Source organism: Sander lucioperca, chromosome 23, assembly GCF_008315115.2.
Source record: "Sander lucioperca isolate FBNREF2018 chromosome 23, SLUC_FBN_1.2, whole genome shotgun sequence".
Lineage (NCBI taxonomy): Eukaryota > Metazoa > Chordata > Actinopteri > Perciformes > Percidae > Sander > Sander lucioperca.
In genome coordinates, this window is record NC_050195.1 from 15,983,323 (window position 1) to 16,009,070 (window position 25,748).

The 25,748-nt window shown below is 41.4% G+C and overlaps 1 protein-coding gene across 2 annotated transcripts in view; it reads right to left on the bottom strand.

Moving 5' to 3' along the window:
* cubn (cubilin (intrinsic factor-cobalamin receptor)) overlaps nucleotides 1–25,748 on the bottom strand; it is a 143,487-nt gene that overhangs the window by 95,975 nt on the left and 21,764 nt on the right. For both annotated transcript variants that reach the window (XM_031300163.2, XM_035998238.1), the window contains exons 9-23: nucleotides 24,595–24,726; nucleotides 23,147–23,242; nucleotides 18,971–19,095; nucleotides 18,143–18,335; nucleotides 17,289–17,407; nucleotides 14,946–15,180; nucleotides 13,689–13,870; nucleotides 12,635–12,797; nucleotides 11,742–11,932; nucleotides 10,778–10,934; nucleotides 9,944–10,119; nucleotides 9,535–9,700; nucleotides 8,123–8,348; nucleotides 4,141–4,271; nucleotides 1,340–1,529 (exon numbers count right to left, since the gene is read on the bottom strand). In XM_031300163.2, the coding sequence (XP_031156023.1) occupies nucleotides 1,340–1,529; nucleotides 4,141–4,271; nucleotides 8,123–8,348; nucleotides 9,535–9,700; nucleotides 9,944–10,119; nucleotides 10,778–10,934; nucleotides 11,742–11,932; nucleotides 12,635–12,797; nucleotides 13,689–13,870; nucleotides 14,946–15,180; nucleotides 17,289–17,407; nucleotides 18,143–18,335; nucleotides 18,971–19,095; nucleotides 23,147–23,242; nucleotides 24,595–24,726 (2,482 nt within the window). The remainder of the gene's footprint in view (nucleotides 1–1,339; nucleotides 1,530–4,140; nucleotides 4,272–8,122; nucleotides 8,349–9,534; nucleotides 9,701–9,943; nucleotides 10,120–10,777; nucleotides 10,935–11,741; nucleotides 11,933–12,634; nucleotides 12,798–13,688; nucleotides 13,871–14,945; nucleotides 15,181–17,288; nucleotides 17,408–18,142; nucleotides 18,336–18,970; nucleotides 19,096–23,146; nucleotides 23,243–24,594; nucleotides 24,727–25,748) is intronic.

The window sequence follows — 25,748 nt, forward strand, 5'->3', positions numbered from 1 at the left end:
TTCAGAATGGAAGTGGCCATATTGAATAAAGAAAGACACAACAACCGCTTGATTGAAGTCATTATTTTCTCCCAGTCTGCTTGGTTCCCTGCAACACTAACTTTGCTGTCACTTCAGACATTAACATTGTCTTTTTGGAGCAGGAAACATGATCAGGATTATCACGATTTAGATGTGTGGCGAAATCCAAATGAAAAACTGATTTGCTCTTCCTCCTCGATTCTGTAGCTAGACTCTTTGAAATCAGTCCTTCCCTAATACACCCGTACAAACTAATAATCTAACTAAAATGTCTGTGGAGGAACTTTAGTCACATATGTATGGGAAGTAAGCCAACTGAAAGAGAGAGTCGGAGCGGGGACCCCCTACTACTCATATTGTATAAAATGAAGTTGCATAATAAACTGGGCCTACAATAATGTATAGGGCGACCTAAAGCCTTTAAACATACCTTTTTTTTCATAGAATATTAAGCTATTAAAATAGCCTAATCATTTTTGGCATGATTTTATAAATCATGTTTTAATGTTAAACATACATCTGGCACAGTGAATCCTTAGGATTGACTGTATCTGTGGATGGCTACCTTAGTGACTACCTTACCTATAGGCCAGTAAGCCTATCATCAATGGGGATTTATATCTGCTAATAATATGTTGGATTCATGTTAAGACTTAACAATAATTTGGAGGTCCCCCTGCATTGACTCTGAGGATGCCCTAGTTGAAGATCCCTGCTCTAATGTGTTACAGTATGGGATATGCTAATCTGAAGCCACTCTTTCTTGCTGTGTAATCATCCTGCAAGACGCATCTAGCCTGCCAAGTCTGGGTTTAATTTTTAAGCGACAGCACGCAGGCATTACACTTTTACCATCTAGATTCTCTGCTTGGCAGGCTGTCATTTCAGACCAATGGATGAAAGCCCATTTGTCTGACAGCCTGTTATCCAGAAAACAAACATGCATTGCCCCAAAGGGCCGTTTTCGCTACACACTCTCCCTAACAAAAGCACATGGCTAATTATTATACGCTGCCTCGAAAGATTAGGCATGAGGAGTGAGATTGGTTAAGGTTAGTGTATATATAATATCAGGGTCAGACAATCAAAGGCAGAGTTTGGGCGTGCCTAAACCTTATCTGGAAGGTCTGATGACGTCATTCTGCATAATAATTAGCCAGGGAATGCACGTTTTTGGGACAACAGGCTGTACGGACAAATTTTTCGGTCCAATGGGACATTTTTTTGGACACTCTGAGCTTCGGGAATTATGAGCCATGGGAACAGTGGCATAGCATACCAAAGATAGTCAAATTCTACAACTTTATGTCATCCTTACCTGATCTCGACAAAGTCAAAGTTGCACGAAGGAGGGGAGCCTTCCAGCTGAAAGTCGCTAAAGTTCAGCATGATCTGCATGTTGACTTCCACAATGATCTTGAAGATGCAGTCTCTGTTGTTAGGGTAGTTGGCAGGGAAGTTGGGTGAACTGAAGGACCCTGTAGAGGAGGTGAAAGTCTCACCACATTCTGATGGGAGGGAGAGAGAGAGAGAGAGAGAGAGAGGTTTAACCCTTGTGTTCCTGTCGACCATGCAACTTTTTTTTGTTCTTCTGGGTCAAAATTGTAAAAAAATTTCAACGTTTTGGTCGTCTTTTTCGACACTTTTGTTGCCTTTCCACCAATGTTTTTGTCCTTTTTTCAGTGTTTTTTGTCACTTTTATCCAAGTTTTTTTGTCACTTTTTTCCAAATGATTTTTTCTGTGCCTTTTGACATTTTTGTGTTTTTCCCCACGTTCTTTTATCTTCTTTTTTTTTTTTACAAATGCTATAAAATTTAATTAAACACCCAAATTCAATGAAAGTAATGGACTGATCATTTATTTTACTTGTGAAGAGCATTGTAGGGAACCATCCAGGTTATTTCTTTTGAAAATTCGGTTGAAAGAAACCCAAAATTTCTGATAGAGAAACTTTTTGAAAATGGGTCAAATTTGACCTGAGGACAACAGGAGGTTTAAGCACAACCTTGTATTCGGAGTACTGCGTTTTCATTTTATCCAAATTAAAAAAATATACTGTATGACTTGGAAAACTGCACAAAACGTCCGAGATTGATGAACGTCAAGCTAGAAAAAAATCAAGTGCAACTAAGTGATTTTACAAAACCTGGGACCCATTAATAAACTATGTGAATAATTTACCCGGCCTGGAACTATAAAATCATGCATTTATTGGTAATCTGTTCTACTTGCTTAAACAGACTTGGATGCACGTGGTTGTTGTGTTTTTGTTTCGCTTTATTTGGTCCTTTTTTATTTATTTTTTTGTGATCTGTCTGTTTGAGATGTTGCTGTCGTTTAGGTATTTTTGCTTTTGTTCTCTACCTGGTATTACTCATCTTCTTTATTCTTTTTTATGACATGGGGTGATATGTCAGCTCGATGGTGTTTTTTGCCCCCAACTGCTCCTTCCAGGCAGCGCTGCGACCGCTGCCTTCAAGGCACCTAACCCTAACTTTAACCTTAACCCTAACCATAACCAGTGCCTAATCCTAGTGCCTTCCAGGCAGCGCTGCCTGGAAGGAGCCGTTGGGGGCAAAAAACACAGATAAACGATATGTCAGTGTACTGTATTGTTTGATAAATGGAAAATTCGCAAAAATAAAGTGCTAAAAAAAAGAAAAAAGTCAGAGATTATGGATAAGAATATGAAAAAGGTTCTTGCATGAGGCCGACTGTGTATGCTCATACTACTACAACCCTATCTATCACATTGCATTACACTTCATGTCAAACTTCATACTTCATACTCATATAAGTATATCATATATTATCATTAGGGGTGTCAATCGATTAAAAAATGTAATCTAATTAATTACATACTCTGTGATTAATTAATCGAAATGAATCGCATACATAATTAACGGTGCCTGAACCGATACTTTTTAAGAAAGTAAAAAAAGAAAAGAAAGAAAAAAGGGTACTAAACAACAGTCAGTGACATTAAAAAAGGCTTGTTTATTGCTAAGGCCATATGGTCAAAATTAAATGATTTAATAATAATGTATAACAATAACAATAACTTATTTCACTAGTAAATTGCTGTTGAACGACAAAAACAACCACCAGATGGGAAAAGGACATTTACAATAACTTAAAATGCACCACGAGGCTGTAGTTTACCAGTTTCATTGAACGCACCGTCTGTGTTGTTTTTCCGATGGCAGCAGCAGATTGTTACGTGTTGAATCTTCTACAGTAAAACACAGTCAAACTTTACACCGTTTAGCGTTAGCTGTCAGCATTTTAACTGTGTTTAATCCAGCTACTAGCTAGCGGTAGGCTAACGTTAGCTGCTGTCGAGTATAGTGTTAACTAGCGTCACGTGCAGCGGTGTTTGTGTTGCCTGTATTGTCTTCAGAGCACCAGAGAGAAGTGCAGACATATCAGTGGCACCAGAATTCGGTAGCCAGGGTTGGCAGGTTGAAGATTTTTACAAGTAAATGTTCCAATTAATGATCCAGGCAGCACATTCTCGTCTCCCTCCTTCATTTTACAGGTGAATGGTGGCTAGAACGGCTCCGGGTCAAACGTCAATATGGAATAGGTTAATCTGCGTTATTTTTTTTACCGCGTTATACTTCATACTACTAGGCATCTTGTAAGATTTATGGAATTATCAGGGTTTTTTTTTTTTTTCCTGGATGACCCTGCATTATTTTGTGCCAGGTGCCCCCCTGTGCTAACACAGTGGTCTCACTATGTAATGAATAAGAAGGCTGAATATTTTGAGTGTAGTACTAATGTCAGTCTGAACATTCTCATTGACGAAGAAGTGATACACACCTTTCAAGTTCTACTGTTAAAGCTTAATTAACTGCTGTTTACATCTGCCTAAATATCTTCAATTTAAATACCCAATTCAAATGGATGCACACACGGCTTGGGAGTTTTATTATGCCACAGGTTACATCATTATCTAAATATTCCACCACCAGTTCTGGGACAGGTGTGGCTTTGCAACTGAACTAGTTAAATTGTGTAGTGGAATCTGAGCCTGTGAGTTGTAGTCTTGTTGGTCAGGGCTGGTCTGAAATATATTCATAAAAAAATGAAAAAAAAGACAATCTTCTGTGTACCTGTGGTGGCATTGATTGAGACATATCTGGCAGAGAATCCTTCGGTGACTAAACTTGAGTCCGACACAAACAGCAGGGTGAGCATGCTGTCAGTGCTGGTGATGGATGGAGGCACTGAACGCCCACAGTACCTGCAAAGAACACAAATCTCCTAACTCACCATATAAAAGTATACATACAGTATGTGTGCACGCACACACACACACACACACACACACACACACACACACACACACACACACACACACACACACAGCCCCTCCCCTCCCCTCCCCTCCCCTCCGTGCACACAGCGTCTGTTTCCATGAATACGAGAGAAGACGGCTGGCGAAATTCACACCTTTACACAATCACACATTAAAAAGTGCTATAAAAATATTCTGAATATAATGTTGTCAGTGTGTTAATGTTGGAGTCCCGACCCGACTCTTAGCAAACAAGCGATTGTGCCTGCTTTAGAAAGTTAACTAGTCGCAAGTTTGCGGTAAAATGCAGTTGGGTTGTCAAGGTCAAAACACTATATGTAGCAGCTGTGAATCAAATAAACTTATTATAAATAATGTAATGTAATTTTTTTACTCTTACACTTAACACACACACACACAGTGGCAGAATTTGATGTTTTATTATAAATTAAACTAGCTAACGATATACAGGCCTATAAGTACAACTGAAATGATTAGACAATTAAACACTTAGTTGATTGTAGGGCTGAAACGATTCCTCGAATAACTCGAATAATTCGATTACAAAAAATCCTTGAAGCAAAATTCTTTGCCTCGAAGCTTCGTTAAATCAATGTAATTAAGATTGTACGGCTCACTGTGTTTCCGCACGGAGGATAATTACTAGTGCACACAACAGGTTGACGCTTCTGTAGACACAAGACGTTTATATACTGTCTATGCACAAGACTGACGGCCCAGATTACAAATGAATGAAGACGAAAATAGCGAGGGTCTAAGAGAAGAGACAGGCGAGAGAAAACGACAGAAAGTGTGGGATCATTTTAAGCTGCAAACATGCTACTACATCATCTTTGTAGAAAACATCCAGTCTACTCATCCATTCCACGGAGCGAACCCGACACAAGGTAGCTAACTAACGTCTGCTGCTCTTGTCCACCGCGCTGTTTTACACAACTAGCCAACAGCATGCTACTCTGCAAATAGCCATGTTTTACCAACAAGCTAAAACGAAAGCTGTCGGTTTGTAGTCTAACTGTTTATTAGTTTGCTACTAATCTTTGGAAACTTAGCTGCTGCTGGAGATAAACCATGGATGTATTAAGAGAACTGGATACAGTGTTCGGCGGGAAGCCCCGTACGTTCCAATGAGAGTGCTCAAAAGCGCATAAAGCCATAGACTGTATATAAGAATGGACCAACAGATCCCGCTGCTCTGGACGGAGACCAGTGAAGGCCGTTAGAAGCACTTTTCCGGTGAGCGCTGAGCGTTACTGCGCAGCCTCCAACTGAGAGAGACGACGTAAATGTGCCGTGAGCAACGTGTCTGAAAGTTGTAAGTCTTCTGGTAGCTGTGCCAAGAGAAATCTCAATCATTCCAATCTAGCAGAGACGGAGAGCGTAGGTATATGTAAGGAGATAACATGGACACAGGCTAATTATTGATCACTAAAATGATAGTTAACATTAGTAATTACACTTAAACAGCTAATGTGAGACGAAACTGCCTGCGCGCTTCTCCTGTACTATACGGTAATTCCTCTACTATGCGACAGTAAGTCGCGTGGTTATGACACAATCGTTAGCCTATTTTTACAAAAACGTCTGCTACGGAGCCATAACGTGAGGTAACAAGGTAATGGAGCCTTTCATACATTGTCGTGTTTCTTTAGAAATAAACAATGGACAAATAGAGTCTTTAAACTCTTCAGATGTAAAGTTATTCTCTGTCAAAGTGACGTCAAAATGAATGGCAGTCAATGGGATGCTAACGGGGGTGATCGCTTTGTAGCATTAAAATGGCGCCATAGGAGGTTCGCGGTCCGAGGAGAAGCTTACCCCCTTGCATAAAGCAAACATGGAGCTCGGCTCTTCCGCACTGTTGGCCCATAACGCTGGTTGGCTCACGATGGGCATGCGCACTAACAATTTGTTTGCGTTGTCGTAGCAACCGGTAGCAACATGCGCGTTCATGAGCTTCTCTGTCGTGTCTCTTACAAGTGGCGAACTCATGAACTCGCCGTTTTCATTGTCTAAAATATTCACTAACGTTAAACATTGTTTTCGTTGTTCCCGATCGTTTACATGCTTAGCTAAATAAACGATAGATGTATTTAGCTAGACAACCAAGGAGATTTAATAATTATGTTGTGCTACTAGCTAGCTACCTACTAACTAGCGCTAGCTAGCTGTTAGCCTGCAGTTTCGTGAACAAAGCTCATCCATGGCTTCAGCTCTCATCCACGTTACAAGCTTTACAGCATACGGCCCTCGGATGTACCATAAGAGAGAACCAAGGCGATGTAATCACTATGTCTGTAGTAACGTTATATAGGCATATAGCTAGCTATGTATAGATCTTAATACAGCCATGCTAGCTACCCCTGATGTTAGCAACTAGCTAGCTAGCCGATAGCCCGCCAGTTTGGGAAACGCTAATGACGTTACATCCACGTAGCTAACAGGCTTTACAGCAGCTACATATATACATCCCTGGGATGTATCATGACTTCATAAGATAATACCATGGACGTATTAATAGAACACATGGTGAATTACAACCATTAGCTATATCCATTATTATAGCTAGCTACATGAGCTCGGGAGAACAGTCATGTGAGCGGGCGGGCGCAGTCCCGCGGCTCTACTCGCATCCACTATGCGCGTTCATCATGCCAAATTTAATAATTCTGGATTCGCTTCTAGTGAATGTTAAAAATGTTAAAAACGTAACGTTTTAAACAAGGACCCTTTCAGTGTTCGGGCTGGTAAGTTGATATACCCAGAAACAAATTATCCACTGAAATATAGACGTTTCTTTCGCCACGCAAAGTCTATGTGAAAAGTCTTTCTGGGCCATGGGGTACAGTACCACCGTTATCCGCTAAGCCCATGGTGGCTTTTAGACTCGGCGCTCTTCCTGGGGGCTTGAGATAAACCAGCTCCTCCCCCCAGCATGGCCACTTAATATGCATGTGAATGACATCATCATGCCGGTGATGTCTGCATTCTTTATTCTTTCTCCTCACTCAGTATTAGCCTTCTTAAAATGTGTCCCCCAGAACAGTGTAGTTGAATAGCCCTGCTGTAAGCTTTGTACAGTCACATTTACCTGGGCTTAGTGAACAGCTCTTTTGCATATCCAGTGCAAAGAGCCAGTGGCAAGAAGGGGAAGGGGGTGAAAAATATTAACATTTGGGCCACCAAAAATGTAGTTGGAATTTGGCAATAAAACTTTTTGCCTTGTATATATACAAAAGACAGGTTTCCTTTTTTTTTTAGTACACTAGCAATAATAAATATTTACTATTGCTGTTTACTAAGTATTTCTTACTAAGTATTTCTTATCCGATTACTCGATTAATCGATGGAATAATCGGTAGAATACTCGATTACTAAAATAATCGATAGCTGCAGCCCTAGTTGATTGACACAACTGTTTTGATCTTTTCCAGATTCTAAGATGCGAGTATTTCTGTGCATTGAGTACTTTTTCTTTTTCCTGATGATACTTACATACTTTTACTTAAGTAACATTTTCAATATAGGACTTCTACTTGCAACAGAGTATTTTTACAGTGTGGTATTATTACTTTTACATAAGTAAAGGATCCACAAGGTGCCACAATGTTGGATTCTGAGTGAATTTGGAGCTTCATCCTGTGTGTGTGTGTGTGTGTGTGTGTGTGTGTGTGTGTGTGTGTGTGTGTGTGTGTGTGTGTGTGTGTGTGTGCGTGCATGTGTGCGTGCGTGTGTGCGTGCGTGTGTGCGTGCGTGCATGTGTGTGTGTCATGTACCTGCCAATCTTGTTTCCCGTCTGCACAGTGCCATTGTCGTACACCTCCAGGTAATCAAAGTTACAGTTGGCGTGGTACTCTAGGTTGAAGGAGTCAAACGACAGGCGAACCAGGTTGCCTGGGGTGACACTGATGTACCAGGTACAGTTGGCACCGTGGGGGTAGTTGTTGGGGTGCCCAGGGCTTGTGATGGTGCCCGAAGGACTGGTCAGGGTATCCCCACAGCCTGGTACAGGACAAACAGGACAACTGGTCAACTTTAGAGATCGGTAGACTTTTGAAAATTGCCAGACAGTGCCACTGGCATGTAGATAAATATTAGTATTTTTTGTAGATTCTTAGCATTAATGGCAAGTAGAACATGGCCCAGTTTGCATGTTTCAGCACATTAACTACTATGCATAATTCAATCTCTTTAGTCTATAAAGCAAAACTGCCCACTTGCTGCCTGCCAACACCTTTGTTGCCATTTTCAACATACTGTTTGACGATAATTTTAGTGACAGAATCACTACATCATGGCATGTACAGGGAAATGGAGTGAAAATTGCAAGTGCAAATATAAGGATTTTGATTAAAGGAGGGAGGACATACATTTTTTTATATTTAAACTAGAAGTTTCTCAAAGGTACTGAATGTTTAAAAAAGTAAAAGTCGTTCATAGACTTAACTCTATGTTATGCATATAAAAAAACTCTCAGATCATATGTCCACTCAGTAGGGGGATGCACGTTTGTTTTTGGTATGACAGGATGTCGGACAAACAATCTTTCGGTCCAATGGGACATTTTTTGGGACAATGAGCCATGGAAACAGTGGCACAGCATCCCATCCTTACCTGATCTCGACAAAGTCAAAGTTGCAAGGAGGGGAGCCCTCCAGCCGAAGTTTGCAAGCTTTCAGCCACATCTCATGCTCTTTCTACGGTGAATGGAGCTGACTACAGGGATTTGTCTTTCAGTGGTTATCTTCGGTCAGACTCAAAGACGACTGTTTGAGATGAGTCCTGTTAATTTAGATTTTTTTGAACACTGTATGACGCTTGTGCTTCTTGCTGATTGATGTTATACTTGCCACAGTAGGATGTTAAATTTGATCATGACTGAAAGTCATAATGCACAAAAAAAGAAGAGAACATATCAACCAGGCACACCTGTAAATATACTAAAGCGTATTTCAAATTAAAACGATCAGAATGGAACTAAAGAAGACCGAAAAACACCAACAGAAACCCAATTAAATCACATTAAAAATGTAAAAGCCGAAGGATAAAAGCTGTGTGCTACAACAGTTTGTTACTATTTTTGCTAATAAACATTATCGGTGGTGAGATACAGGAGATGTGTTTCTAACCTAAAGTAGGAAGGCAATCAGAGGCTTAAATCTTTGCTTAATATTGGTACTTCTCTCACCCTCCAAGGCAGAGCCATAGGCTGCTTCAAAGCCATTGTTGCTCACAGAGGAGTCTGTCTTGAAGCGGATGTACATAGATCTCTGAGTGGACTGGAGCCGGGGGGGGATCTCAACACCACAAAATGTCCCCAGCAGAGGAGAACTGGACGTGGAGCCATCCCTCACCTGGAGGAAGGAGGAAACATGCACCTTCATAACTGATCATCTCCATCCATTATCTATCCATTATCCATCCATCCATCTATCTATCTCTCTCTGTCCACCCAGTTCTCTTCATCCATCCATATATTCATGTGGATGTCTGTGCACGGAGACACCATCCACACCAAAAATAAATAAATAATAATAATAGTTATAAGAAGAAGAAGGAGAAGAAGAAGAAGAATGGTGTGGCTGTTTTTCGTTTACCTCAACTGAGTCAAAACTGCAGGAGCCTCCCTCTACGTCAAATGACAGGAAGTTGAGGGTGACCACATAGCCCTCTGGCTGGTTAATGACCCACTCACAGACCTTGTTGTGGGGATAGGCATTGGGGTGGTAGGGAGAGCGGAACTGCCCAGTCCCAGACAAAGTACCTCCACAACCTGGGGAGAGAAGGGTTAATGGATGGTCAGTGGTGAATGGAACGAACATAGCTTCGACTTCTTGTCCATTCAAATCTTTGCCTGGATCTGTGATAACTCTTTTATCATGTTTTAGTGGTGCTTTTTCCGTAACACTGAGCTGTTTCCCAGGGGGAAACAAGAGATTAAGACCGCCTTGGCACAGCCATACTGCCAAAGACCTAGCGGTCCCCAACCGCCTTTAGGAAGTTCTATTCACCAGGGAAGAGTCCAATTCTGTTGAGCTGATCAGCTGATCAGTTACCCACTCCCATATTATCTGAGTCTCTCATCCCTTTTGGGAATGAGGATAACAATGTGAATATAACCCAGCCCACCGATTGCTCTGCTTCACTTCGCTGATGGCCTTTTTTTTGTCAGGAGAGTGAAGATCTAGAGTTAGATCTACACTAGAGTAGAACTAGAGTGTGGATCTAGGGTTAGATCTACGCTAACCCATAACCATAACCCTAACCGCCATACCCGGGGTATGAAGGTATTTAGTCCTTGTCCATCCTCCATTGGCATCTTTATCCCACAGCCCAAACAGACATGCCATTTTCTCAAAACATGTATCACAGAACAAGCAACACATAAACATGAAGACATATCACACGTGTGTAAATGTGTGGAGTCTAACCAACGGTGTAGACAGCCCTGAAACCAGCCCGGCTGATCGAGCCGTCGGACCTGAAACGAATCCACAGGAAGTTGGAGGAGGAGAGAATGGGAGCGGGCAGGGAGCTCCCACAGTACCTCCCTATCAGAGGATCAGTCTCCATTCTGCCATCACGAACCTGGAAAGAAAGGGGGGAGAAGAAGAGGTAAGAGGCAGTTTTAATGGTGTCAACAAAAACTATGACAAACAATATTTGTTGAATAACTATTTTTCACGATAAAAAAAAGACTAAAACTAAATAAAAAGTAACCATTGAAAATTAGAACTATGAAGAAATGTATCATATTTTTGGGCAACACATAAAAGTTAAACAACAGAGTCAAAGATGGACGATGGACAAATGAATCAATTCAAACCAGTTGGACTGGAAGAAAGCATTGCCAGTAAACATAAAGAAGGAACAAAGTATGTTTTAAAAAACGTATTTGAAAAAGCCAGTTGTGACTACATGTTTTTGTAAGATATGGGGTTGCAGTATTTATTTATTTATTTATTTAAAAGGTGCTTGAAGCGATGCCATGCGTTTTTTAAGCTACAACATTTTTTGTCACATACAGCAACTCACTATCCACGAGCTGCCTGTCCCCTGAACACACTGTAAAAAAACACAGTCTCTGTAGACAGCCCAAGCTCCACAAACGGCAACAAAATCAAACTGGCCAACCTGTACCACAAAACATAACAAACAGTGTTCCAGCCAATAACCGACAAGAAGGATTTGGGGGTGGGGGTTGGGGGGTTAGTGCGCGGAAGGGAGGGGGACGGGACGGGATGAGGAGGAGGGAGGGGCGAGCTAGCCTCATTTTGTTTGACAATACTTTGAACTTAGTCAACAAGAAGTAACGTCACCCAACATCGCTTAGAGCACCTTTAAGCAAGAGAAATGAATCATGATCTATGTTTGTGAGCCATAAACAAGTCGTACCTCCACATAGTCAAAGGTGCAGCTGCTGTGGATCTCCAGGTCCATGTGGGTGAAGTTGAGGGCCACCTTCTCCCCCACTGGCAACCTGATCAGATAGACACACTGGCGGTTGTGGGCATAGTTGTTGGGCCAGTTGGGGGAGATGATGATGCCCTCGCTGTCAGTGAAGGTACCACCACAACCAGGGTCACCTAAGACACAACACATCCCTGTGTGAGCAGCTCCATTACATTTTAAATTACACAAAGCATTATCACACAGTCACATTTACTGTGACTTTTTGGACAGAAAGATGGTATTGGCATTCCAGTTCGATGCTTATAAAACTCTGTGTGATGGCCCTTCAAATATTTAACACTTCACACAAGTTGGGTAGGAGTCTTTTAATTTAACTAACGACTATTTGGTAGTGATGGCCAGATGAAGTTTCATGAACCATTTTCTTTATTCTGTGAGCTCACTAGATGGCTCTCTCTGTTCAACAAAGGGTTGAAAGCCCACTGATTTGCCATTTCTTGAAGCTTTTTCTATAAACCAAGAGCGCCATCTAGTGGGCTCAACAAATACAATTCATAGTTCCTAAAGCTTCATTTGGACATCCCTACTGTTTGGACCTTTATCTGTGTTTGACAATTCATAAACTCAACTGTTTTAAAACCCAGTATCTGAACCAGGAAATAAAGACAATTCAATATGAGTATAAAAATAAGTATTTAAACAACACTTAATAAAATCCCCTTCAAGAGACGATGGCAAGACTACTGACACATTTAAAGTTGGCCTGTCCTGTTTTTCTGCTCCCAAGTTTAGAATAATCTTCCAATAAATGTCCTGTGAGACAGTTGCATATGTATAATGTGGTAAATCATGACATGGTGTGCACAGCTTCTTACTTTGTGATGTTGTGTATGTCATGTGGAAGCCTCGGTCAGAGACAACAAAGTCAGAGTGGAAGTGGACCCATGCAGCTGGACCGGTGGTCTGCAGGGGGGGAGGTGATGCAGTACTGCAGTACTTCCCCAGAACTGGGTCTTCAGGTAGAAGACCGTCCCGGATCTACAATATTTGGCAACACAACACAATAAATTAAAGGACAATCAATTGCTAGAACTTGTATGTAAGGCTATGCTGCATTGTAGGCTTGTTGCATAGAGTGGTATCACTACTGGCATACAGTGCACAAACCTAACAAAATAGCAACCATAGGAAAAAACTGTGCCTGTGTTACAGTAACTGGGTTCAGTAATTGTTGGGTTTCAGCGAGGAAATATGGTAGATGCTGGATCACACTTGATACACGTGTCGATGTCAACACATGAGCATACTGCGCAGGCATCGACACTTGGGCTTCCTGTCTGTCATTGCAACCGAAGACTGACTGTACAGAGTACAGCGGCACTTTCTACCATGATAAATCACCAATAGAGGCTTCCAAACCAAAGACTACACAGTTGGACATGTTCCAGAAGCAATGTGATCCGAAATTGAGGAGAAATTACCAACATCGGCAACCAAGATTACAGGTTTCCGTGACTTTAGCGTTTTGCGGTGGAACAACTGTTACCGAGTATAGCAGCAAAATCACCAATACAGCTTCTAAACCAAAAGCTACACAATCGAACGTGTTCCAACAGGAATGTGATCCATAATTGGGGAGAAATGATTAACAACATCTGCAACCAAGAGCGTATATAAAATATAAACAAACATCGCAGTAACTTCTGCTGACTGGTGTTTAAGCCCAGGTGTTGACACCTGCGCAGTATGCTCATGTGTTGATGTTGACACGTGTATCGGTTGCGATCTAGCATCTACCAGGAAATATGGTTAAGAGATGATTTACAAGTACTGTTTTTATTAGACCCACACAATTTGGCTGTAACAGTTGAACTATGATTGAACGTGATTGTTTTATTGATTGATTGAGTCTAATCCAGCATTTCTCACCTCTAGGAAGTCAAAGTTGCAGTCAGGGTGCTGCTCCAGACTGAGAGTCCCGAATGCAAAGGTGATGAGCAAGCCGGGCTCCACCATCACTCTCCAATAGCAGTCTCGGCTAGGTGGGTAGTTTCCAGGGTAACCAGGTGAGTTAATGTTGCCATAGGGGGCAGTTAGTTCACCTCCACACACTAAGATGAAAAGGAGATTTCAGGGAAAGGATGACCAATTATTTCACACTTTGGCATTTAAAAAACCTCTGTGAGCTGCACCTATAATAGACGTACACATATTTCACAAAGGAGGAAATCGTTTCATTGTGAACATTGTAATTATAATGTTTTCAGGGCTTAGTATAGTATGTATGACTTTCCTAAAAACCAACAAATGGACTAATACAAACATTATCCCTCTAAATCATTACTTATTAGAAGTGATGGCCAAATGGAGCCTCATGAAGCTTAATGAAGCTTCGTGAACCATTTTCTTTATTTTCTGAGCCCACTAGATTGCGCTCTCCGTTCAACAAAGGGTTGAAAGCACACTGAATTGACAGAATGAAGGTCTGAATTCACCCATATTCCAGCAATGTGGCATCTTCCTGCAAAATTGTGGGTGTGTTTTCGTGCTTTAAAACATAAGTGCCATGAAAGAAACAAAAAAATATGTTTTTCTCTCTGATTCACTGCTTTCTTCGCCCTCTCTTCTCTAGCTCACTCGACCACCGCTGCACTCCAGAAAAATTTGAAAACATATAAAAGACAAATCAACATCTCTTTATACAGTCTACACCTCTCTCTCTCTCTGGCTCATTTAGCAAGGGAGGAGGGGCCATATTGGAAAACTACCAAAATAGAACCCAATAATGCATTTCCACACTGTGTGTGTGTGTGTGTGTGTGTGTGTGTGTGTGTGTGTATATATATATATATATATATATATATATAGAGAGAGAGAGAGAGAGAGAGAGAGAGAGAGAGAGAGAGAGAGAGAGAGAGAGAGAGAGGTGTAGGCTGTATAAAGAGATGTTGATTTGTCTTTTATATGTTTTCAAATTTTTCTGGTTAGTCACAGTTTGTTGTTTGTCTCATGGTGGCATCCACCTCCGCTTTCCATCATTTGCATGAAACCAGACATCTGTTCCCCTCTAAACCAGTCATTGTATGTCACATGTGTGGGTTCAAAAAGTTAAAACATTACTACTTACTAACCATTTTTTTTAAGGATTACTCATTAACCAAACCAAAACAGATGAATCAGCCCTACCTGGGTTCTGGGACTGCCAAGCAACTGTGAAGCCACCAGCATTGACAGAGTGGTCCGAGCGAAACCAGAAATATAGGGAATTGTGAGAGCTGTAGAGCTCCTGTGGGTTATTGTGGCCACAGTATTTTCCGATCATGTAAGCAGAGGCAGTGTCCCCGTCATGGATCTGAAGGAAGTCAAAGTTGCAGTTGGTGCTGCTCTCCAGATCAAAGAAAGGAAAGGTAATCCGCAGAATCTGGAGAAGAGAGTACAAGTCATTCAATGGATCCCTGTCAATCTGCTACATTTAAAACACAATCACATCCACTAATGCTAACGATGCTCATTTCTCATTTCTCTGTTTCTTTTTTAGCTCATTGTTTTCGTATCAGAGCAGGCCAGTATAATCATCTGACTAGAAACAAGACCCAGATTGGTTGAATGTGTTTGTAATGTGGCTCCCTGATTGCTAGATGAGTAAGCATTGTTTAACATTGTTTAACAAGTAAACATAATGTTGCAAGGCCAGCAATGCAACGTCATGATCCATGCAGAGCATGTCGTCTGGATGTTTTTTGGTCCTGCCTGTACTGAATTAGGAAATGTTTGATTGACGTAAAAAAACAAAAACAAGCATTCATTGGATATCAAACATATGTAGTGCAGTGACAGAGATGGGGGACTCAAGTCTCATGACTTGACTGGAGTCTGACTCGAGTCGCCAATTTGAGGACTCGAGACTTGCTTGACTTACATTGATAAATGACTCGACTTGACTTTGACTTGGTATTCAAGACTTGAGACTTGACTTTGTGTTGAGACAGATGACTTGAAAGGACTTGGCTTTTTATTAATGTAATAGGCAGGCTGTACTCTTTTTTTCAAGGTATTGAGAAGTTACGTTTTGTTTCCGGAACATCTTCGTGCTATACGTGCCACCCTGCCAAGTTGCTAGGCAACTTTCCAGAGCGTGGCAGACCAGCAGAGGCAAACGTAGGAGGCAGCCGTCATGATGGAATTATGCCCAACATTTAAGGAGTTTGTAGTCGATGCTCGTTGTGAAAAAAAGAACAGCGATGTGCAAGGATTGCAACTCCAAAATTACGGACACGAAAACCACAACATCCAACTTCATCCGCCATTTCATGCGGCACAAACAAAGGTATGTGAGTGTGTCTTTGAGCTAATGTTAATGGCAATTTTTTGTATGACTTTACTTGTGACTTGCTTGACTTATAGCAGGTACTCGACTCGACTTGCTTGATTCTCACCACAGTGACTTCAGACTTGATTGTGACTTGCACATGTGTGACTTATTCCCACCTCTGCACAGTGAAATAGAAGGAGTAATACATTCTTCAATCTAGAGAACCTCTACAGGAAGGTATTGTCAGCTGAGAAGCTAAAACAAGCCGACTGTATACTACCTGTCAAAGTAAATCAAAGACAGAAATCTCTTTTACCTAAGGTAAGCCCCTTTCGGAAATGCACTGCACACCTGAAACAATCTACGTAGACATCGCCCACAGAAGCTGTATGTGGGAATGCAAATGTCAGAATCAGTTGGAGCGAACTTTAAACGGTCTTCAAGCCCTGCCAGCTCCCGAGTACTAAGTCTGTGTAATGTCTGATTGACCCTATGTGTGAATAGTCAAAGTTTATTGTCAGGAGAATTCACGGCCAGCCAGTGGCCGTGTTAAGGACGTTTCTATCATGTGTCTTGCACGAAACTGGAAGAAAACAAACAACAGGGTGAAAAAGAGGAAGAAGGGGGATTCACACTGACGCCAACGGAAATGTCTAACTACAAATTTCTCTACATCTGTATCAGTGTCTCTGTGTCCCAACCTGCAGCGGCAGATGGCTGCCCACCAAGAGCCTGGTTCTGTCTGACGTTTCTGCCTGTTTAAGGGAAGTTTTTCCTTGCCACTGTTGCACCAAATGCATACTCTTGGGGGGGGGGGGGGTTTGTTGGGTCTTTGTAAATTATAGAGTGTGGTCTAGACCTACTCTATCTGTAAAGTGTCCTGAGATAACTCCTGTTGTGATATGACACTATAAATAAAATTAAATTGAATTGATGGTTTGGCTAGAGACTTTGTTGTTTATGACCAATTACAAACCAGCTATGTGGCTACAGTGTAATCTGCATCATATCATGGCTCCTGCATGCTCTACACAGGCACCGTCCATTGCCTAAACCAAACAGTGTGTTTTTACCGTAACTGAGAATGTGTCTGACACAGGCAATCTCCTGTTGTGTGCTACATGTAAGAAATGGAAACATTTGGTCAATGCCCAGACCTGATTCGTTGGACACTGCTGGAGGACAAGGAAAAGGGCTTCAGAGAGACTGCAACTGACCTTGTTTGGGTCAACGCGGATCACCCAGGCACAGCTGACCTGGTGCTCGTAATCATCATGCCCCGGGGTGTTGGGATAACTGAAGGAACCAGCAGGGCCAGACAGGTAGCCTCCACACACTGTAAACACATGTACATAGATTCAGAAAAAATAGATTACAGTTTATACTCTCAGGGGTCTTCAACGTTTTTTAGGCCAAGGACAAAGCAGGGACCCCCTACTACATATATTCTAAAAAATGTAATTGCATATTAATTTAGGCCAGATGGATGAAAATGGATGGATCAATTTTCATATATTATTTATACATTATGTTTTAATGTTAAACATACATGTTGAAGGCACAGTGTATACTTAAGCCTAAACTGTATCTGTGGATGGCTACCATAATGGCTACCTTACTTAGTGAACATATCATCAATGTTGTGTTTTTTTTACCAATAGGCCGATTCATCTTTGCTAATATTATGTTGGATTCATGTGAATGTATATTTTTAGACATATTGTTATTTTTGTAAATTACACTTCCAAATAAATATAAAAAATAATGTTTTGTCTGCCCCTCTGCAGTAACTCTGAGGCCTTCCTTGGTGTCACGGACCCCCTGTTGAAGATCTCTGCTCTATATCGTTATATGAGTGATGATAAAATATTTCATTACAATAACGCCCCTTATCACAGTCCCCAACATCTGCTAACTAGCCCATCCGGTCCTATCCTTTTTTTCTGTGTCTCTGCACATCCACTCTACTTTCTCTTTATCTTTATATATATCTTTATCCTTCCCTGTCTACTTCTTCCCTTCGCCTCACCTCCTTTGCTGCCCCAGTCCCTCCGTATTGTCCTATCCATACCTTGCTGTGGGGTCTGGCAGAGTGGGCCAGTCCACTGGGCGGTGCAAGTACATGTGACTCCATTTATGCCGTCGGTGCAGGTTCCTCCGTTCTGACAGGGGTTGCTTAAGCATTCATTGATGTTCTGGTCACAGTTCACTCCTTGCCAGCCAGGGTTGCAGTTGCAGATGTAGCCAGGAGCCAAGGTGGTGGCCTGTGATAGCAGTAGTGCACTAGTCAGACATCATCAATTTGTTGTTATGAAGGGATTTGATTCTGGATTTTCTGTTCTTGGAATATCATTAAGACAAAAGCAAGGCAGGGTTTTTATACACACACAACACTTAGTTAGTGGGATCAATTCCTTCTTGGTTTTGGGCTTTTCATGGAATTTGTTGACTATAATAAAATATAGAATATTAACAGCCTTATCCATTAAAACGAGTGATTGCAGAAAATGTTAGAGTCAACATCTGTGTCATAATGGCCACACAGCATCCAACCATGTCCAAACAGCCACACACACACACACGCACACCAACACACACACACACACCATAACACGCATGCACGCACACACACACACACACAACAACATCTGTGTCATAATGGCCACACAGCATCCAACCATGTCCAAACAGCCACACGCACACACACGCACACACCCAAACACACACACACACACACACACACACCATAACACGCACGCATGCGCACACACACACACACACACACACACACACACACACACACACAAATAGACACACACACACACTAGCATGCACGCACGTGCGCACACACACACACACACACACACACACACACACACACACACACACACTTACTCACCACACACTGTCCATGGACACAGGGGTTGTTGGTCTGACAGATGTTGCTGGTCTGGGTGCAACCATTGGGTCCATACCCGTTGCCTGTGTAGCCTGGAGGACAGGTACATGTAGGGAGGCTGGTGCCTGGAGGTTGTGGGAGGGTAGAGGGAGAGGAAGAGTAATGTCCCACATTACCTTTTGTTACCAAATCATACTTTGGACAATGTACAAATATCTTTAAACCATGTGGTTAATTATTTTTAATGAAATTAATGAATTAACTTAGGTTTGAGAGCAGGGCCACGCCTCAACCAAACCTCTAATCACTGACCAGCCTTTATATTCCAAACCAACCCACTCAGTGCGCTTTGTCTCTGACTTCTCGACCCACCCTCCCTTCCCCATCCTCCCGGACCAACCAACCAGACGACATCTCTTTTCCATCTCACCCACCATGCAAATCAATTCCTATGCTGTTAACATTCAATATAATCAAGCATTCATTCAAATCTTTAAATTACATATTGTTGTGGCATGATCCTTGCTAGTGAATCAGCCGTTGTATTGAGAAGTGATACATCTTGTATGCAAATTGGCTAAACAGGAGGGCAGTCCAGGTAAAAAATTAGGGATGCACCGAAATGAAATTCTTGGCCGAAGCCGAAGCCGAATAATAATGAAATGCTTGGCCGAAGGCCGAATACCGAACACGGTGTTTCGCATTTTTTCCATTAATTTTGCCAATTTTTTCACCATTACAATAATTAAATAGTAAAAATTTGCTTGTTACTATTTTGTGTTGCTTTCAGATAAATAAATCAAATAACAAAAATACAATTTCAAAATATTTATTTAACACTGAACATTTTTTGAACATTCCAGCAGATATTATACAAACAAAGCACAATATAACTTAAAATAAATAAATTTGTAAAATAAAATAAAAATTTCGGCCATCTTTGAAACCCCCCTTCTTGAATAGCCTATGTTAGGCCTATAACTGACTGCTGAAAGAATGTAACTCTGTATGTCTACAACAACAAATGTGCATTGAATAGTGCAAAAAATGTGGATGAACCCACAACAAATGAATAACTGTCCTAGACATAAGCCTACTTAGCCTACTTCTTCAGGAAAAGTGGCAGGTTCTTCTTTATGAAAAGTAGCTTCTCTGCTTTGTCACATGAAAGTCGGTTCCTCTTCTCATCGATGACATGAGATGCAGCACTAAACAGTCTCTCACTGTCGGTGCTTGTGCATGGAGCAGACAAGTACCTGCAGAATAGTTGAAAATTTTATTGCAGTTTTCTGACAGTTGCTCATTTCAAAACGAACAATGTCTTCAAGATAATGAAATGGTTGAAACCCAGTGTAGGCCTACTATTTTACTACACTGAAAATAGTTAAATTTTCACAAAATACATAATATAAAATATAGGTAACACTTTATAATGTTTCCTTTTGTTAACATTATTGCATTAGCTAACAATGAGCAATACATTTGTTATGGTATTTATTAATCTTCGTTAATGTAAGATAATAAAAAATATTATACATGTTAGTAAAAGTGCATTAACAATTTTAACAAATAGGCCTACCACTTTTGATACTTTTTAATTCAAAAATTACAAATGTGATACTTAATTTTAATACTGTATTAGTAAATGTTAACATAAAGATTAATAAATGCTTTTAATAAGGGTTTTTCTTTGTTAGTTAATGTTAAAAATAGAAACTACTTATAAAGTGTTACCATAATCCAAAATATAAATAAAATCTTAAATTAATTTCCCATACAAGTAGCCTACCTGCGTGCCATCTGCGCCAGGTCGGGGAAGCGGCCTTGATTGGTCCTCCAAAATTCGAGAGGGTTATTGCTCCTGGGGATGGGAACTTCTGAGAGATACCCATCTAACTGTTGAGCGGTCGAGCTTGTCCTCTGTCTTGCAAATGGGTTATTCTCTTGGAGGATCTCATCGAACATGTCAGACAGCGAGACTGTGCGCGGCTCATCTGTAGTACGAGCCCGTTTACTCTCTGCCCTGTTTTCATCTCCTGCGCTGTGCATCACCTGACCGTCTCCATCACCTAGCGGCTTTCCCAAATCCAACTCGGCCTGGATCATTTCTCGTGTGCGCATCTTTTCCCCCACATCCAAGTAATGATCTTTATATCGTGGATCAAGCACAGTCGCGATGCAGTACAGGGGTTCTGAGTCCGCCTGACTAAATCGTGTGCTGACAGCTTCTAAGAGCGCACTTTTAGTTGTTTTCACTCCGTGGTCTGTTTCAGCCTCTTTGTTTAAAAGACGCTTTAGTGCTGCAAGTAAGGGTATGACGTCTGCCACAGATGCATCAGATGAGCTTATCTCTTTTGTTATCTGCTCAAAGGGGGCGAGAAGAGAGAGAACGTTCTCTATTAACACCCACTGGTATGCGTTGAATGTTGCGGGCAGGTCATGATCTGCTATGTATGTGGCCAAGACTCGCTTTTGCGCAAAAAGGCTTTCCAGCATATAATATGTACTGTTCCACCTTGTGCTCACATCTTGTTGGAAACGTTTTTGTGGCATTCCGAACTGTTCTTGGATAGATTGCAGGCGCGCATAGGCAAGCGGTGAATGTTTGAAATGGCCAACAATTTTCCTGCCTATCGCTATCACATCTGCTATACTGCGCTGACTCAACAATCCCTCGTTGACCGCCAGTTGAATTGTGTGTGCCATACACCGTATGCCTTTCAGATTGCTATCTTCCATGGCTTTAGCCATATTTCTTGCGTTGTCACTGACTACCGCATGCACTTTAGATCGGTCGATACGCCAAGTGTCAAACATGTTGGCGAACGCCTCGGATATGGCTACAGCTGTATGGGACCCTCTAAACTCTTGTGAGTGAAGCACAATCTTTTGTAGCTTGAAATCTGTGTCGATCCACTGCGCAGTTAAACTCAGCATACTGGTGGGGCTCACATCCGAGCTCCAAATATCAGTCGTGAAGCTGAGGGCTGCAATATCTGTAGCCAAAAGCTCACGGATGTTAGTTGAAACTACGTTATACATCTCAGGTAAGCACACGTCTGAGAAATGCCGTCTACTAGGGATGGTGTAACGGGGCTCAATATGGTCTATAAGCCTGCGAAATCCAACATCCTCTACAACCGAGAATGGTTGATCATCCAATGCGATGAATTCCATTATCCTTTTAGTAATTCCTTTAGCTTTGGCACTGTCATTGGCAAACTTTTTTGCCTTTTCTAAGAAGTCAGCCACAGATGGAGTGGGTGTACTAGGACTGGGAGCTACTTTCCTTTTCGCTGCTGCTGTTGCCGTAGCCGCCGCCGTGTCTTTCTCGTACTCTGCATGATGTTCTGGGTGTCTTGATTTTAAGTGATAAATTAAACTTGAAGTGCTGTACGTTTTTGCAGATGCACCCCCTCTGGACAATTCAGCAGAACAATGTCTGCAAACTGCCGTTTTTGCCTCTTTCTCTGACACTTTAAAGTGCTTCCACACTGCTGACATGTTTGCTGCATAAAGCGCGCGCCTCTCACTCTACGCGGGTTACTATTTGATTGCGTCATTAAAAACGTCATTGTTCGGCAAAATTTATTCGGCCTTTTTACTTATTCGAATAATTTCGGTTGCCGAACATTCGGTGCATCCCTATAAAAAATAATAATGAGGAAGAAAGTATTAAAAAGCCTTTATTGTAGTGGCTTATGACAGTGTCCCTTTGAGGTCTTGTGAGGGGAACTGTGGGAGTCGTTGCTAAAAGTCTTAAATAACTGGAGTGAGAGCTGTGATGCTCCACATGATGCATTCATGAACGTATTATATAAACATTTTAAACTGTAAATAGCCGCAAATAAACTCATGTACAATGTCTAACTTACAAAAAGTATATAAAGTTTAATAGTAGGCAACGTTAATGGGCCAAAAGATAACCATTAGTATGTGTAGAAGAAAACAAAAAACACATAACTCCCCCTTTCTGATTCCACAACTCATCTAATAATTGTTGTACAATCTCAAATGTCCCTTGACTGCTGCAGTGACAGTGCTGTGTTGCCATCGTGTATGAGTCTCTTTTTTATCAGTTTAACCACAAATACAATTCCCTGTGCAGATGGTGAAGACAGCATCTTCAATGCTCAGAAGACGTAAAAGTCATAAAACCATGCAAATGTTTCATACCTGGGCTGGAGGAGCAAGTGGCCAAAGGGTGACAGCCTCCATTGTTGCTGGCACAGATATTGGTCTGGGTGCATGTTCTCCCATCCCCCTCATAACCTGCACAGACACAACATTTGTCTTTAAAAATGAGGCACATTGTGGCTTTTTGTACTGCTTGTTTGTGGCTTTTACTGCTTCACTCAGGAGACAGTCTCCAAAAAGTTTGAATCTGATTCAGGGGAGAGGTAGTTCCTACATTCACTCCTTTTCAAAATCGTAAACTAGAATTAACAATGATGTCTTGTAGTTTGCTCAGTAGTTTTTCTCTTCAATCCAGTCAAGTGACCTACAGTATATCACCAGTTTTCTTATACAGCGTACAATCGTCTTGCCTTCTTTTCAAGTATATTAATACATACTTTTTGGGGGGTGATTACTTTTATTTTTGTTTCTGTTTTTTTTTCTCCCAATAGCATTCTTCCACTGCCCTGCACAGACAGTGGAGTGACCAATGAACACTGCCAAGCTGGAAGAATTGCAGCTGGGGAGTGAACTCTGGGTAACTGTGGAGTACCCAGAGTTACCCAGAGGCACATTACCCATTGCATAGCTCCACCACATTTACAGTCAGGGCTGGGTAATATGCTTGAAATAAATATTATATAATATTATTTGTTCTAATCAATCAATATTAGGGATAGACAGAGTATTGGCCCTGGCTGATTATCGGGCCATTTTTTGGTTTGCAGATGATCTGTATCTGTGTTTTATTAAAAAGTGTTTTCTACTTTGGCTCGGCTACAGCTCTGTGTAGTCCCTCTGCTTCTGTTTATCTCACCACTGAGTCTGACTTAATGCCCCCCCCACCCACAACACTATCTGACTCTCTGTTACTGGGTGTTATGTTGAAAGTTTGTCATTTATTAAATAATTGCTTAAAGCATTTAAACAAAGTTTTGTGTTAGAGTTTGTAACATTCCAAAATCTTAATTTTTACTTTTTTTGCACTGTATATGCACATCGGTTCCAAATATTGGTTATCGGTGTCATTAATTACTAATAATCGGTATCGGCCTTGAAAAACTAGTATCGGTCGATCCCTAATTAAAATTTACTGGAAATTCTTTAATAAATAATGGTGCATTGGTAAAACATATCGAACTCCTGCACATGCACATGATGGGCATGTCTAGCTAGGAGGAGGCCTCGAGGAAGACCCAGGACTAGGTGGAGGGATTATATCTCCAACCAGGCCTGGGAACGCCTCGGGATCCCCCAGTCAGAGTTGGCTAATGTGGCTCGGGAAAGGGAAGTTTGGGGTCCCCTGTTGGAGCTGCTGCCCCCACGACCCGACCCTGGATAAGCAGATGACGATGGATGATGGATATCCAGATATACAGTCTCTGGCCATCATGCAGAATTCATAGGACTGTAGTTTCATTCATATCTCTTGTTTTCTCTCCTCATACCTGGAGGGCAGACGCCACAGTGAAAGGAGCCCATGGTGTTCAGACAAGGCACCACGGGAGTGGTGGAGCAGCCGCCATTATTGATCAAACATTCGTCCACATCCTGACAGCTGTAGCCGTTGCCTTGCCAACCTGAGACATATTAGAGGAAATCTACTTATTCAGGCTATACATTTAGCCACATGCACAGCCATACACACACAGTGGCAATTCACAAAACTGCAGTATAAGATAGATTTGTTTTCAATTACAGTAGTACAAACGTAATGTGGCATGTCCGATATCAGTTTTAATGTGTGCAATTTGTTGTCCAGGGGTAGAGTACCAGTGATAGGAAAAGGGCTGGAGCATGTAAAGTAGCCGTCTAGCTACTGCAGTGTTGCTAGGTTGGTTCAAAAACTTAATTATTAGTCAGCACTATAACAAAAAAAGGGCAAGATTTTGTCAACCCACCCAAGTTAACTTTTACCAACATATTCCATCCTAAAGCCGTCCAACTAGGCCCAAGCTGGCAACATTTCTTGGATAAAAAATGTTCCAGCCCAGATCCAGTTACTTTCAGCGTGTGGTCAACCAATCAGGGGCCACCAGGAATACTCAAACATATTACACACATTCCACCATCGGGCGGGGAAATGTACGCACAGTCAGCACTTTTTAATTAGTCATCATGTTTCTGTAATAATGTATGATTTATGTGAGAGTGACAACTGTAATTTATACACACATAGCACAACAATATCAAAAATGATTTTTCACTAAAATATGTATTTCACAACTGGAATTGCAAGAGAGGCGGCGCCCCAGCTGTGACCACACGCCACTGGGCATTTCCACGTTTGTGCCCACAGTGCTTGGAATTATCTGAGAAATGTTGATCTAATTAGGCAATTTAAATGAATAACTCCACATATAATCCCTGTTACATGACAGAAAATACCATCTAGAATGAACTATTGCAAATATTTGGGTTGTGTATAATTGTGCATATAGAATTAGAATTGTATAAAACAAAAATTCAAATATGCGCTCAATTTGATTTGAAACTGTCACCAACTGGGACTTCTCTTTTGTTGTTGGACAACTGCTCATAATTCTAATTGTTCCTGCTCCAACCCTATTTTCTTGATTTTACTTATATTCTGCTCAAGCTC